The sequence below is a fragment of the Osmerus mordax genome, chromosome 2, assembly GCF_038355195.1.
Source record: "Osmerus mordax isolate fOsmMor3 chromosome 2, fOsmMor3.pri, whole genome shotgun sequence".
NCBI lineage: Eukaryota > Metazoa > Chordata > Actinopteri > Osmeriformes > Osmeridae > Osmerus > Osmerus mordax.
The window spans coordinates 19,837,232-19,854,024 of record NC_090051.1 but is presented as its reverse complement, the minus strand read 5'-3'; the positions used below and the strand labels follow the sequence as shown (position 1 = coordinate 19,854,024).

The window sequence follows — 16,793 nt, the reverse complement described above, 5'->3', positions numbered from 1 at the left end:
TCATCTCTCTTCTGACTCATGAAGACAGGATCGTTTTTTATATTTTTTTTACCTCAACCACCAGCCCAACAGAAGATGTAAAATCCACTTGCACTTCATTTACTGTGGCTGTGACGGCTCCCAAGAGGCACTGAGAAGTCTTCTTTCTGCAGTTCAGCACAAACTTTCCCCTTTTATGGCTCCATGTGGCTTTCATCTAGAGGTACCAATACTGGATAAGCTATTATCAAAGTACATGACAACACAGGCCCGTAACGGAAACACATGAGGCCCCCCCGCAGAATAAGCCTGAGAGCCCCCCCCCCCACCACCACCACATATGTAACGGATAATGTAATACAAATACCGACGGGACGAACAGGACCCCGACGAGATCAACTGAACTTTTTGGAACATTCTGAAGAGCCGTGTAATAAATGCAGGATATCAAAACTCAAGCTTGTCTTGTGAGGGAAATGTATTCAATAAGAAAAAAACGCTCAAACGGTTTGCAGGTGAATAGCCTACACATGTGCGCGTCTTTTAGCAAATCTGTGTGCAAAGTCTTTTACCACACTCTTTACATCTAAACTGCGCGCACATTCATTTTCTATGCTAAGGATGGCCAGACCTGACAGCCTCTCTTGTGACATGGATTATGAGATATGTTTTGATGAGTTTCAGCTTGGAAAATGACCTTTCAGCGCTTGCGACAGTCACGGTTATTGTCAGAAATAATTTGATGGCCGTGGCTACATCAGGCACACTTGATAGTATGGAGTTGTGTTTTATTATTAGCGTGTTCGCTAAATCATAAATGGAGCCATTTTTTGTCATGTGAATCTTGTAGAAAGCAATGACTGTATGTCAGCTAATACAGTACTGTACTGTATCTGAGGAATATGGACCATCCAGTTGATCAAACAGCTGGTTTCCATACAGCCATCTGAATTCCACAACCCATCTTGCTCTACAATTGTATTTGACACAGATGGTGAGCAGCTGCCTGCTACTGTTGCTATTTAACTATTCTAATCACGGGTATTTATATGCTAAACCAATCCGATGGAGAGAAAGAAAGGCAAATTAAAGGTTGTAATGTCTCCATGGGGATTTGTAGAACCAGCTATGGTACCAGCTGCAGGGCCGGTCTAAATATCCCTGCCATGCTATGGGCGTCATCCTCTATGGAGAAGCAAGGACAAATTATGTTTTGCAGTCAAAGTGTTTTCCTTGAGATAGAAAATGAGGTTAACAAGAGTTCCTATTTCCGACCTCAGTTTAATATCAGTCTAAGGTTTTCCAATTAGATGGCCCTGGTAGCTAAGAATTTCAAGGCAATACCATTACAACTTTTTTCCCTCTAACCTAACATTTGAAAGCATTGATCTCTCCTTGCAGGGCCGACTCAGTTCTGCGGCGGCTGGTTCCCAATTACCTGCACAGGCTCATTCGTCTGACAAAAGCTCTCTCCGAATACGCACACAGGAATGCAGAGACTTCCCAAAACAACTCAGCCGAGGTAAAGTTGCAGGCTGAACAAAAGGTTAGGGAAACCAGAGTCTGGGGAACAAAGAGAGGCGGGCTGTGCGGGGTCAGAGGCAGCACAAAGTGATTTACCACCCTGCCCATCCACCGGCCTCTGTCTGTCTGCATAGGCCTGGTCTCTGGTGGGCAGACTAAAGACCTTGCTCTTCCAACAAAAACACTGTCAGAGATAGCCCAGTCAGCCGTGAAATTGATTTTGTATTAACAAACAAGGGGATCTGTTTCCACCATCCTGTTAATCAAATCATTTCGAGGAATGAGGGGAAGATGAAAATAAAATCATTAACTTCCAACAGTAAATCACGTTCACTGCCAACCTGTTGTCCCATTAACCCTGAAACCTGTTCAATAGCTAATTAAGGTAATTACTTCAGGCATGACACGCCACTTAATCATGAATGACTGGCTCATTTATAGTGGTGGCTTCATTACCATTGGCAGCCTTCACTGACGGACTCCCCCGTCTTCTTCACACTCAGGAAACACTGAGGGAGAACTTGACAGAGTCTCCCCCGCCATGTTGAACAGATGTCCGTACAGGGCTGGGTTGGATATCAAAGCAAAACTTCATCAGCAAGCTTATGGTAATTCCACCTACCCACAAAAGCCCTCAGTGGAGTTTTCCTTTATATAAACAAAGACTGATCGCTTGCTTCTGACTTGTCGAAAACAATACATAGCATAGACAATGGATGCCGTCAGCGCCCCAGATTAGCTCAATATAGACGGACAGCCTATTACATTTCTATTGACTTGCATACCGTCTGACCACAGGTTTTTTTGTCTCGCTCTGGTACTGTCCATGGTGCTGAACACGTACGCTCTTTATCTGCTCCTCTCTTTATCTCCCTGGCCTCTCTCTGTTTCTTCACTATGGTTTCTCTCTCTCTCTCTCTCTCTCTCTCTCTCTCTCTCTCTCTCTCTCTCTCTCTCTCTCTCCCTCTGTGCCCACTATGGTTTCTCACTTTCTTTCTCTCTCTCTCTCTCTCTCTCTCTCTCTCTCTCTCTCTCTCTCTCTCTCTATCTCTCTCTCTCCCTCTGTGCCCACTATGGTCTGACACCTCCCTTGTCAGCAGTCCCCATCTTGCTGGGTGTGACAGACAGAGGTGCTGAGGGAGGCCCTTGTAGTGAGATGTCCTGAGTGGGACTATTGATCTTCCTGTTTGTCTCCTCTGACTGCGGCAAGGCTGGGGTTGATACTAGTAGGGGATGGCTCCCTTTAGCTCAGTTCTCCATTCCTCTTACTCCCTCCCCCCCCCCCTCCTCAGCCCTGTCATGACCACATGGACCAGTGAGGAATACATGGCCTGCTGCTCAGAGAGGCAGGACTCTGAAGCAGGGTTCTGGGAAGGCTGCTCATCCTTGCACAGTTAAATGTCACTCTCTTCCCTCCGACGCACATCAATAAGAGAGGCCGGCACTGCAGGACACCTCTCTCACTCATTCCATTTCCATTTGCAGCCATGAATACAAATTTCTGGACGATCTGCCACTCTGTCAGGCGGAGGGGGAATTTCACACAGCCTCCGTACTGAACTGAAGTCTGCAAATGCGGAGTGACATTAAACACCCGCAATATATATTTCCCCTGCAGCTGACAGACACCAACTCAAAGACCTGCAGGAACAAAAAAGCTCACCTCAGACTGATGTCATGGCTTTGACTTTGATCTACCTTCATTAGACAACAGCAGCAGACAGGTTTATTGCTGTGATTGCAAGTGTGGCGCCTTAATTAAAAACAGCGGTAGTTACCCTCCCCTAGACGTTGTTTATCTTCTTAACATAAAATGCACAGCCATTCATCAAAGCCCTGTATAAACAAGTGCCTGTTTGTGTTAGCTTATCAAGCATCAGTGCTAAGGACCCAGGGGAGAAGGGTTCTGTGCCTGTGCTTTTAAACAATTAGAGTGGTTGTACTGTAGGGGAACGAGGAGGAGAAGGATGCCAGATCAGGTACGCTGCCTTACTTTGTGACACCGTGCATTTCAATGTAAATGTCAGAGTGCTTTATCCCAGACTAAGACTCCCTGTGGACTAAACGTGTTTTGCATGGAAGCAGGCGACGAGCCCGCATGGCTTTCACGCCCGACCATACGGCAGGGGCTTCCACACTTGACGTCTGCTTGAATATTCCTCACCCTTCGCATATTGTCCATGTTGACATTTCGCTTCCTTAGAGTTAACATCCCAGCTTGGTGCGTCTCCGCCGTCACGCCGTGTTATGTGGAAGAGGTGGCCGTCTTTGACTAATGGTGAAACTACCACGTTGTTCCTTCATGCGCTGTAGTGATATGCATGCTTAATGCTAAAGGCCTGAACTGTGCTCGGACTTCAGCAACAACGAACCACGACCAGGCCATTCTTTCTAAACCAATAAGACAAGGAATCACTCAGTGACAACCCAATGTTAAGCCAACCATTTTGGGATTATCTTGGGGTGCAGGATACTGTAAATGGCTGTCATCGTGAATTAGGAACATGCCAGAGAATATGAAGTTCTTTATGCTCATCCAAGAGGAACCAAAAGCCCCCTTCAACAGCCCCCTTCATGTGACATTTGATCGATACCTACGCAGATGAAGCACTGGCATTTCCAAACCCATTTTCGCAACTTAAAACTAAACAAAAGTCTAAACATGCATTAATATCCTAATGAACTGCTTTACACCTCTGATATGACTGACTGATCCGCAGCATTAAGTGGCTTTTAGCGGGGGCCGTCTCCACAGGGGTTGAGGGAACAGTCCCACTGTGTTCAGGGGTCCATTATTACTCTGGATGAGAATGACCCCCATGGGGGGAACCATTAGCCCGGGCTGTTTCTGGCTTTGGGAGGGGCTCCCCTCCGAGCCGTGGGAGGCCTCGCCTCCAAAACAATGTCATGTCTCACCATAGTGGCCCCTCTACCCCCTGCTGAAATGATCACATCTGGTTAAAGTGGCTGCTTGGTAATCAGTTCACACTTGTCAGGAACGTGCTTATCAAAAGTAATGTTCCGGTGCGCCACGGGTCTTTGATATAAATGAGTGATTACGGCTTTACCTTGCAAAATGGATTTCTGATAAATTTGTCAGAACTTTTTGACAGCTACCTGAGGCTTATCTGCAGGAACAAAAGCTAGGCTGGTGTTGAATTTTGTTCAAAATATGACCTTGCTGCAAGGATGAAAAATTGAATGGCTCTAGAATTTTCCGGGGCATTCTCTTTGGTTCCTGTAGTTTTCCTCCTTCTGTAGCATAGAATAAATGGATGTGGTTGGATTTCACTCGCTTTTGGATGGATAGTGAGTAAGCAGAGGGGCCGAAGTCCAGTGTTCCCTGTGGTCTGAAGCCTTTGGTGTTTGGTGATAAATGCCTCCTGTGTGGTAATACTGTGTGATTAAGGAACACAGCCCAAAGCCTGATCCTTCCTTTCCCTGTTCACTGCACCTGAATCAATCATCTACATGGAAAGGCCACAGCGTCGCTCTGGAGAAGGTTCTCAGCTCAGAGCACTCTGCAGTTAAACCTGCAGACTCGCTGTAAGCTTGTAAACTTATTCCATCTCAAAACAATGCGGTTTACCTCGGATACTGGAATAAAGAATTTGATAACACTTTTCAAAAATAGAATATACATAATTTGTTTTACCCACGGGGAATTGCAGCACAAACATGGTGAGTCAGCAAACATTTCCAAACTAAAATACTCAAGGCAGCTTTAGCAACCATATTTCATTAACAAAAGCTGAACCTTTGAAGCCTTAACCATGGACAAGTTGCCTAATCTAATTGCCACAGTCCCAACCTATTTATACATCAACTGCAAGAGCTTGCTAATTTGACTGAATGTGAATGTGATTGTACTTGCAGTGCAAAGTCTAAGGGAAAAAACACAAAGGAAATGGACCAATGAGGCTCAAGAGGAGAACTGCTCGGCCGAGTATGTACTTAGCGTCGCTTCTGTTTTATCCTCCCACTGTGTCTGTGTACACATCCGGTATTCTTGTAATTTCTTGATTAAGGGCGTCATTCACAGCAGAGTAGTCAAGGACTTTGTGTTGCATGTCTTTGTACGGATGGACATGCTCAAATATGGAGATGTGTGTATGTTTCAAGATGTTTGTGGATTGTTTAAAACTGTGAGGGAAGCTGAGTGCATTCTGTGTGAATAGAAAATGAGATAAGCAAAGAATCTTTCTCATACAGTAGTCATTTAATATGATTCTTAAAGGCCAATCATATTACCTTAAACTGCAAACTGAACATATTTCATCCAAAATAACATTATACCCAAATAATATTATAATGCTATTATGTAGAACCCAATGTTTTTCAACATGGTCAAAGTAAGGTTGATTGCTTTTTGTTAGGAAGACAAGAAGTTCAGACTTAGTCTGGAACCTTCTGTAAGAGGCTGCAGTCGCCATGGCCCTATTGGAGGGTGGATTATGTTGGTGGCATTAGCAGTCAAATCAATCCCAGTGTATTTCTCTGTAGTCAATATTGGGCCCAGGTAAGACCCATTAGTCATTTTGGCACCCTGTATTGGGCTTCCAGGCCTGAAACAACCTCAAAAAACTCTCTGCCCAACTCCCAACAAACCTCTCAGCTCTCCTCGAAACTAACAAACCTCCCTTCACAAGGAGACTAGGAGCCTCAACAAGCCAACGCACCTGCTTGGATCAGGACCCATGTTCCGCACCAAACACCCTGAAGAAGAACAAGCTTTCTAAGAGACAATTTAAAGTTAATCTGTTCCTTATGAATAATTGGAATATATACAGTCGCTACATCCAGCAATAGAACAATTTCCTGTGCGCCAGCGACTAAAGGAACCCCGGAGATCCCAGCACCAGGGGAGTTACCCAGCACAACAACTCAGAGTGCAGTAGAAAGTAAATCATTCAGTGCAATGTTCCAGATAGCTGAAAGAAAAGTTGATCCCTGGATTTGTGAATGGGATTTGCAGCTGTACCTAGCTGTCCTACCACCCGAGTCTCAGGAGGACTGGCTTACATTGAGAGACATTGGATTCCTATGATGGAGTTTATATGCTGCATCGCAGGCCCGTAGAGAGACATAATGCTATTTGTTCCACCCCACCACTCTGTGATACTGCAAGATGTTACTCTATTCTCCTGCGCCATTATAGTGTTAGGGATGGATTTTCAATCCATACTTATTATACTGTGTACCAGGACCACATTTATGAAGCGATATACAGTAAGGCCCTGCTCGAGAATTGATCTGCACTGTACCTTCACATTCCCAATGGGATTTAATATGGTGTTTAGTCAGCAAAACACAGAAAATGGCAGATAAAATGTGTCTTCTATCTGAGTCTTTAATGACAGTATTGCCAAATGAAGGAAATGGAAGGTTTTAGAAACAGTTTGCAAGGTAATGAGTCAGTAAAGCCTAGATCTTCCACTATAACTGCACATACTAGAAAATACTAAAAAACAAATGAGTGTTTACCACTCATAAAGCTTGTGCCTTATCTGCAGATCCTTTGATTCTATGTGCACTGCTAATTCAATATCTGAGATGATCTTGCGAATTAAACCAGAATGCGCACAAGCTCCTATTTATAAACACAGGAGTTTGAGAAGCAATCTGGACAGCAATCTGTTCAGTGAGATCATTCTAGCCTCTCTCACAGCCAGCCTTGCGCACAGCAAATGGAGAGAAATTGAAAGATGCCAAGCGACGATGGGAGGGAGAGAACTTTTGTTTTCACGTTCCCAGTGAGGTTGAGGTTGGAGGGGTGAAGTGTTGATACTGGGCATAATTAAACCAGAAAGTCTCCAGGGCCACTAAAAGCACTGTCAAAAGCTTCTGCAAGAAACCCAGTCACTGTCTGATCTGATCCATCAATCAATGTCTACATCCCTGAGCATCACATCAAGACACACCCAAACGCACCTAAAATAAGGCCTCGCCACCCGCAGACACCCGGACGATCGTCTCTTCACGTGATTTTCCAACCCTGCAATTAGGATTGCGTGACAGAGAAAAAAACAAGCCTGGGTTAGGTTTCCCCCCTTTGTGGCCAGCGAGTACTGAGCTGAGAGGTGTGAAACAGTGGGCAGCGTGGCACACACTACAGACCGGCCCTGAGTCACCTCTCACTGAGGAGCCACCGCCGTGAAGAGGAGATTAGTTCTCTGTGAAGGTGACTCTACCTGTACTCGGCACGTGCCAAACGCAAACTCGGCCACTAGCTCAACCACTGAATCCATGTCAGAGAGGCGTGGGTCCTCCCTGTGAGCCTCAGTCCTGGTCCCCGCAGCATAACTTACCTGTCAGGACGTCTGGCCCGAATAAGGACAGATGACCTTTCCTCGGGTAGTTATTATAAATCAACTCCCGTGCTGGTTATTCCTGGCAGGGATCTTTCCTCAGCCCTTAAAGGTATCAATTGAGAAACAACACAGCCAAGCGTCTGAGCTGCCGTTTTCCCTGACGCTGTTTGATCTGTCAATCTGTCAACTAAGTAAAGAAGCAGGCATAACAGCCTGCGAGGGAAGTCAATCCTGTGATGCTGAAAACAAAAAGAAATGAAGCTAGACAGGCCATGCCATCACCTGTCAAAGATGCCTGACTGTGCTTCATTAAAATCAGCTTAAGAGAAGTAATCACTTCTTTTTGCAGTATACAGTATAATGAGTTCCCAAGGTCTAAAAACGATTGTTAATAAAAACAAAGTTTCTACCTCTGGTTGTGTATATTGGTGCACAAAAATGTATACACTGTTTAAAATCAGAGACAGTCAAGCATTTGAAAAACGAATCAATGGGATGAATACAATCTAGAGCCACTGTTATAACACACCATTCCACCTCACCGGGCAAACAGTCAAGATTATCTGATTAAGAGAGAATATGACAATATAAATTAACATGAAGATAAATGGCCAATTGCCTGTATCCTAATCCCTGTTGTCTCATTATAGTCTGAGGAGATGAAGCGACGCTGTTAGACAGCAGAGTAACACTATTAACACTCTGGAACAGAGAGGTTGCTACTGTAACGATGCTGTCAGTTCTCTTACTGCTGTCATTGGCTGGTAGCATGTTCATATTCATAATTTGCCTTCTTAATTGTGAAGTGAATGAGTTAAGTTATTTTATTGGCATCCTCTAAAGCTGTATAACAAACTATAACTATCCCAGTGACAGTGTGTAACATTCCAAGACTACGTATGCCTCATCATTATTCAAGGACAACGACTACTGGATCAGAAGGTGAAACCACAGAACAAAAGTCTGTAAATGTCCTTAATTCCCAGGGCCACTGTTACCATAAATGATAGCTCCTTCTGTTCCTATTCTATACTATTACACAAGAGTATGTTTCAGTTCAGGTAAACCATGTTTTTTACAGTCTGGTCTACATAATCTGCTTAGCAGTTTATTGACCAAATCTTGCATTTCTAAATTGCAGAAAGGATGATGAAAACGCTGTTTTAACAGCCATAGCTTTATATAGTAGTAAAGAAAAACAAAGACTGCACCGTGACAGTTGTTTAAGCTCGGTTTGACTGTACCCTGGAGGCAGTTAGCTGTTAAAAGAGAGGAAAAAGCTGATCATGCAATTTTCATCTGCATATAATGAAGGAATATATGACAAGCTTGTTTTACTGAGCTGCCTGTTGGAAGTAAACAAGGAAGTAGAATGTGTTTCTCCGTAAGTAGGCAGATTTAGCAGAGTTAACGGCACCTCTGGTAATTGAGCATGTAAAAGCCCAGCCACACAGCAGGCATCCGGGGAACCCAAGGAGCGTCTCTGAGTCACTCCTGCTGACTGACTCCCATCACTTTGATAACTGCATTTAAGATTAAAGATTAGATCCCAATGTGCTGACACACACACACACACACACACACACACACACACACCCTCCACTCTCTAAAGCAGACTGCTGAGGAGTGAGCTCACCCTGATCAAAAGGAGATTGGAGTCAAAGAGTTCAACTTGACAATTATGCCACGAAGCTCTACTTCTTCAAGCCAAGTACAAATACATCGGCACACCTTGAGAGGAGAACACCAGGATCAATACAATAACTGATCAAATGATTCCTCTGAGAGAAGGACCCAATCAGATCGACCTTCTGAAAGGGCTTCAAGGTCCCATGGCTACTGATATACAGCCACTGATACCGACAAAATGTGATGCCTCATCAATATGGTACTTTATTTTGCTTATTCAACAAAATACTCTGCTAACAACCACATACCTGGACAGGTAGTTCCTGTCCCGTCTTCGCACGGAGCAGTTTTGTCCGACCACAGCAGATCAGGGAGGTTGTAACGCACGACTCGAGCCGTGGATGAGGCCTCAGACTGGAGCCGGTAGGCTGAAGTCCTGTCCGGAATCTGGTCCAGGGGACACCCTTTAATCACAGTCTAAGAGCTGAATCAGACTATTGGAGATTCATATTTGCCAGACCAGCAAATATTTGACAGCAGCATCAGAGGCTCTGTGCGCCTATTTTGGCACGCTGCAACCATTTCATTACCCAGAGTGGCTTTTAGAGGTAGACTATGAGGTCTGTAGCATACACTTTCAGAAGAAATAACATCAAATATGCAGAATGGCTGATAAGCATGCAGAGGTTTCTATTTTCCGCCAAATGTAAATTTCCTGGCCAAAGACTGCAATCTCAATCAGAGCTAAGCTTTTTAATCAATGTGCACAAAACAATATAATAGAAAGGCAAGTTAGGACACCATTTCGGTTATGTCACAAATCGAACTCTGGCATAAAACTGGAACTCTAATCGTCTTTTAGCTTAAAACACTTTGCAGTACTAAATTAATCTTCCTCAAAGTGACAACAGATTAAAAGTTCTGAAGTACGGACAAGATAGCCGTGCTTCACAGCCTTACTGAGATACACATCAGAATCATAAATCAAACATTCGAAAAACCTACGATCATTTTATTCAGCAACATTAAGTAAACTGCTTTTTTTATGGTGCTACTGCTGTGGGATATCCCATAATAACCATGAGAATTGCATCGATGGCGATGACCCACAGAGTAATCACCCTGCCCTCCATCTATAAAGACGCTTTTGAATCACGTAGTCATTAGTGCAGTACATATCCCTCTTTAAATTATATTTAATCACACCTTCGTTGACTCACTTTTATTTTCTTTGTCAAGCCAGTGAACAAGTGCTTGACAGACGCTGTAACACCTCCTATCTAGGTAACACTTTATTATCGAACCAACTGGATTACAGTTTAGGCCTGCCAGCAATGACGGCTTGGATTAATGACACATGAAAAGCAATCTCCACACCCTGAGAGTTGAGGGCTCACAAGGGCACACTCAACTCCACACATAATAAACATCCCACAATGTGGAGGAGCTCTGAGCTCGGCCCACGGGCCTGCTGGAGCGACCAGGGCTGTAAATCTGGATAACTTTACCTCTCTGGGTCCATCTGTGTTCAGAAGACAGCTAACAGCCCTGCTGCTGTTTCAGCATGCTGGACCGGGCCATGGCTGTGGCTCCCTTCTGTTTGACTGAACACAGAGTTCCACAATGTTGACGCCCTTCACTGAGACATTTTCCAGTTCATGCATACCTTATGCTAAAAGGACTGACTGGCTCCCAAGTTCAGCTTTGGAGAACATTCTTTCCCCAAAAGTGCACCTCTATTTACATACATGGGGCTTTCTATTCCGGTCCTGAGCCCAACCACGGCCACTTAAAAAAACTACATTTTAATAGAGTATCGGAGTACCACAGAAATTATTATGTGACAGAATATTGTCCTATTACAACTCCAGAGTCAGAGTAGAACAGTGGTAAAAAAAAACAGTAGTGGCATTTGGACCTGGTCCAGGTCACTGTGGTCTTCACCCTGCATGTCCAGACAGATGCCTAGCAGAGGTCTACAGTATGTAGTAAGCAGGTGGTGGAAACAGTAAGACATACTGTAAGTCTGGTCTTTGGAGCAGTAAGCGGTAAGGGCCACACAGTAATTGCAGCCTTTATCTGCGTTGGCTGTAATGAATACAATATTATGTTGGGTATTGCTCGGGAGGTAGTGGGGCCGGAGCATGTCATCGGTGTGCCTGGTGAGTAATAATGGCCCATTACTGCTGCTGCAGGTGCCTCATTACTCTGATTGGCCTGGAAATGAAGAGGTTGTGAATCTATATTTTTCTAAATGTCCAAGGGGAAATGCTAGAGCAGCTATTACTGTACTGCACGTAGCATGGGTTGAAGACACGCATACCGACAGAGACTAACACACACACACACACACACACCAATGCTGGAATCGAAAAACTAATGGATTCAAAGCACTGAGTGATTCTACTGTACTTCAATGTCTCCATACCTGGCTTTTTGTTTAACACATATGAAGTTGTTTTTGTATATACAGGACTGTGCAGAAATCTGAGGCACCCAATATTTGATACATGAATATTGTCGTCCACTTATTTTTCAGAAGCAAAATCTTAACTGTCACCAACAACAAAAAAATCTATACTGAAAATGGAAGCAACTATGGAAGTACACACAAAACTACACAGGAAGATGCAGACAAAGTCAAAGATTGCGAATCCATAAAAAAAACACGTTATGACTGTAATTATGGCTGTGTTCATTAGTAAATCAATGAAACGGAAGTTTCCAGCTTGTAACTTTGCATGACCAAGTCATTTGCCGGGGTTAAGCTTTGATTTGCCGTTTCACCAAGTTTGCAATGGCACTGTCAATAATTAGAAGAAGGACAGAGAGTCTGGGTAAATCAGGAAAGAGGACAGAATCCACATCAGTCTGTCTGGCTGATTTCAGAGTTTCTCTGGTGGTGCTTTAAATGGCTCCACTTGGTTGGCTTTGCTGCTTTTCTCCAGGAAGCAGCGTTTCCCCGGGGCAGGTTTCTGTTTGAGCTGTTGAGTCTTGGGGGTCATATGTTTTGTGGCTGTATGCTGCTCACGTTGGACCAGAAGCCCTCGCAACAAGGACAGAGAGGAGCAGAGGATGCTCTCTATGAGGTAACACAGAGGGAGGCAGCTTGGTGTTCTGTTGAGAAGTACCCTGTTGGCTACCATGTTCTCAGTAGAATGGAATTATATCAAAAACATAATGGTGGTCTTGAACAGTATTTTTTGTTTGTACAGTAACAGTACAGAATAAACTGCATGGCCTGTAAAGATCTTCCATCGACATCAATGACAGGATAGACATCAAGCACAAAGACCGGATCACTAGCGAAACATTTGAGTTCTAACTGTTTTGCTAGAGATACTTACAGCTAGAGACACACCCCTGTCATCAGGTAGCTTTGATTTGACATGACTCAAGCAAGAAAAATAAATGCCCATTATCTCCTTGCGTGAGAAAAGCTGGTGCCTGGCTCTCATTACGCTCTGGCAATCGTAAATCATGCATCCAGCCACTCTCATATTAACATGCTGCTCTCAACACCGAAACATAAGAGGACAGCTCTGTGGTCTCCCTCTCCCAAAAGCCCCAGCTGATACGCTGGCCTGCCTGCTCTGCTGCTCCCCTGACTGGCGACACACTCCCACAGAGCCCCACTGCAGGACACCAGCCTGATCTGCTCTGACACGCCTGACCTTTCCTGGACCGTGCGACCGGCTCTCTGCGTGCCGCACCCTGCCCGGCTGAAAAGGCCACGCCACGCCAGGCGGACTGCGCCTCCGCTGCCCCACCCCCGACCCCCGTAGCTGCCATCTCAGGGCTGTCGGTGGCAGGGTGACTGGCCTGGACAGCCAGCAGACAGTCACTCCGTCTGAGGGGCTCTCGACCGTAAAACAAGGGCATGCTATCTGTTTTTGGCCGTCAAAAACAACCTCAGTGCAACCCAGAACTAGTGAGCCTTGTTGAGCAGTCGTGCGACGTCCTGAGGTAAATTTCAGATTAGTGAGGTGAATTACTAGATGAGTGCTGGAGCTGTAACTCGTGGTTAAGTGAGCTGTTATTTGTGCAGCTCTTCATGTTATGCCTCAATTTATTCATTTAAAGTGTTGCATTATTAAAAACCTATATTCATTTCTGAAATGATGACCATTAGTAGACAATTTCACCACATAAAAAGAGACTACACCCAGACTAGAGATAAAAAACCATCTCTGTACAAAAATTTAAAAAGCCAACACGCTGCATCGCTCACCAACACAGGCATTACAGTGGCATTCAGTTTGGTTGAAAGCACAGTAGCAAGTGACGTTTATATCTCAGGACTAATGTGCTTCTGAAGTCCAGGCCCCTTTAGGAGCGAGGAGAAGGGCCGGAGCAGGGAGAGAACAGAATAGATGCTGCGACTGTGAAACGAGGAGCTGTCGCATCCAGTAGGCTCTTTCCACGAGTAAAGGAAACACTTGGCACTGCAGAAATAAATCATGTGCTCATGTCCTTGCAGTTTAGTGCACGATTGTATTTTTCTTCTTCAAAGCCTATAGGAATTTTCTCATCTACAAACATTGCAGTCCCAGCATTAAATCTGTTTTATAGGTGTAACTTTTTGGGGGCTTCTTATCACCATTGTCTGGAACATACAGTATAGTCTCTGGGGAAACTTATAAATGCGAGTCTACAGAGTCTACAGATAGATTTTATTTTTTTAAGAATGAATGAAAGAATGATGTTCATGTTAAGTTAATGTTGTTTAATAAACAAACAGAAAAACAAACTACAGTACTATCTGTATAACTCATATTTTGTGGGGCATACAAATCCTAAGGTAATTATTTTGGTTTATTGATTAAATGCTCATTACTGAATCCTACTGAATGCTTAATGAGAACAGTAAATATTACTCTAGGTTACTCTAAAATTATGCCCTATGTATGAGGAATTTATGACATGTGTATTAATCATCAAGAAGATAAAAAGCAACATTATAGAAACAGACCCAGCATCACATCAGTCGTCTTCTCCAGACTTCAAAGGCCGAGGGGTGAAGGTGCACGCCTGCATGAGAGTGTGAGTGTGTGTTGGTCTACTGGCCAACTATTTAAACCTCTTTAAACTAAAGACTGGACAAAGATGGATTCCCTCGATCATAAGGATAAAAGGCCACTGAGAAAAATCGATCCCTACTGCAAGCCCTTTACCGTCTATCTATGTTGGGTTTGAAGCTACTGGGTCTGGTTGATTAAATTCTGTTTTGTGACTTTTGGATTCGAAGCATTAACATTTATTACAGTACTGCAACAGCAATGAGCACACTCCAAGACACTCAGTACTGTATAATTCATATACTTGCTCCTAACTACATAAGAAGCTGTGATTGGAATACTGTACTCTCAGTTGACTCACACCATCCATTTCAGTTACAGGACGTAGAAACATTTTCAAGATATCATTCATCCCTTTTAATGAAGGATGCAGATTGGGCTTTCATTTCAAACACACACTTATTCAGAAAAAGTTTAATTGGCTAACCCCATCTAGCAAGTCTGTATTTCTGCACTTATTGGACATCAAGGACTACATTGTTTGTTATGAGTACTTAGCTTAATCATGAAGGCACTCCAGTTGTTAACCTCGATTCAGAATGTACGGGTTTGTTAGCAAAGGTGTTATACCATCTAGCTTTGAGGTTATTGTGCTTTTTATGGGCTTGAAGACTACAAGGCAACAGCAAGGGTCTGTGCAGGTTCTGGGTTTTGGAGGAATGCGATGATCTCACACGTTGTTGCACAGTGATGGCAGGTCATTTCAAGAGCACGCTCAAGAAAAGATAAGGGGTGGATAGCACGGTGAATGATAACAACAGTATTGTTATCGTTTTCATTATATCACATTGTTATTTCTACTTACTATTGTAAGTAACTGCTGTAGAGATTTTCTTGAGGAAAACATTTTGAAAAAGCAAGCAGATAGTTTGAAAAGACAATTACCCTTAACAAATGAGAAAAGGAGGTTGCCTATGTATAATAAATAAAAAACAGCCCAGGTGAAAATTATAAATATGAAAAGATTCTACCACAGGTAATTAATAAGATGAAAAGATTAAAACGGAGTAAATGGAGGACCACCATGTAGTATCAAGGCTTTTGTTTGTTTAAATGACAATCATGAAGTGGTTTTATCAATAAATGTCATGGATTCTCAGAATTTACTCTGAACCTCCCTTCAATGCAATGTTGTGCACTTTGCAAGTGGCCCACACAGATACAGTCAGGCAGACAGACAGACAGAAAGACAGACAGACAGACAGACAGACAGACAGACAGACAGACAGACAGACAGACAGACAGACAGACAGACACACACACACACACACACACACACACACACACACACACACACACACACACACACACACACACACACACACCACCCACCCACCCACACACACACACACACACACACACACACACACACACACACACACACACACACACACTCACACACACACACACACACACACACACAAACACACACACACACACACACACACACACACAAACATAATAAGAGTATACCTTCGGTTCTTCTGGGCTTCCTTCTTGTCCATGATGACGGGTACACAGTTTGTTAGTTCTGTCCAGTCTGCATGCAACCCACAGCTCCAACCGGTAGAGAACCGCGAGAACAGCCAAGATTCCTCTTTCCCCGGTCGGTGGCATGTGCATTTCTTTTGCCCAGGCTTGCAGTCGCAAGGCTGCTCCAAACGAATATTCCTAACTAAGTGCCTTCCAAACGTTGTTCCACCGGTTTTCTGAATGTGCAAAAACACTATCACATCATCTCCTTTGATGTTGAATTCCACGTGCCGCTCAAGGTCTCGCTCTGTGAAGTTGAATTTTGAGGGCAATTTAGGCGGACTGTCTTCCTCCAGGTCTTGATCTCTGTAAAAGTCATCTGTTGTCCGATATGGGGTGGAAAGTAAACTGATCCCTTTCAAATTTTCTTCAGTTTTAAAGTGGCAAGAGTTGCTGCCAGCCGGACATATATACTGATAGCCTATCATTACAAAAAGAACAGCTAAAATAGGAACCAGGAGTAGTTTACTGGATTTATCATCCATTATAACGAGCAGGTGTTTTTTTCCATTAGTGGGAATAATTACATGAGGTATCTTCAAGAGCGGCTTCTTGATACACCATCATAATGATTTCTATGGATGTTATAAGTGCCACATGTTGATCACACACGGTTTATACTACTTGGTAACGGTATACTCTGAGAGGCATAATCTGGTCTAAACAGGTAGCCTACCTTTATGTTCCTTTAAAACACCGTACTCCATGTCCTGAGCACACTGTGTAATGTAAGATTTGG

General features: G+C 43.8%; 1 protein-coding gene across 1 annotated transcript in view; it reads right to left on the bottom strand.

Annotated features, from left to right (window-relative positions):
- Nucleotides 1-16,539, bottom strand: part of hs6st3b (heparan sulfate 6-O-sulfotransferase 3b) — a 41,745-nt gene extending 25,206 nt beyond the window's left edge. Inside the window, exon 1 of the mRNA XM_067261307.1 lies at nt 15,995-16,539. Within this exon, the coding sequence (XP_067117408.1) occupies nt 15,995-16,539 (545 nt within the window). The remainder of the gene's footprint in view (nt 1-15,994) is intronic.
- Between the last annotated feature and the right edge of the window lie 254 nt (nt 16,540-16,793).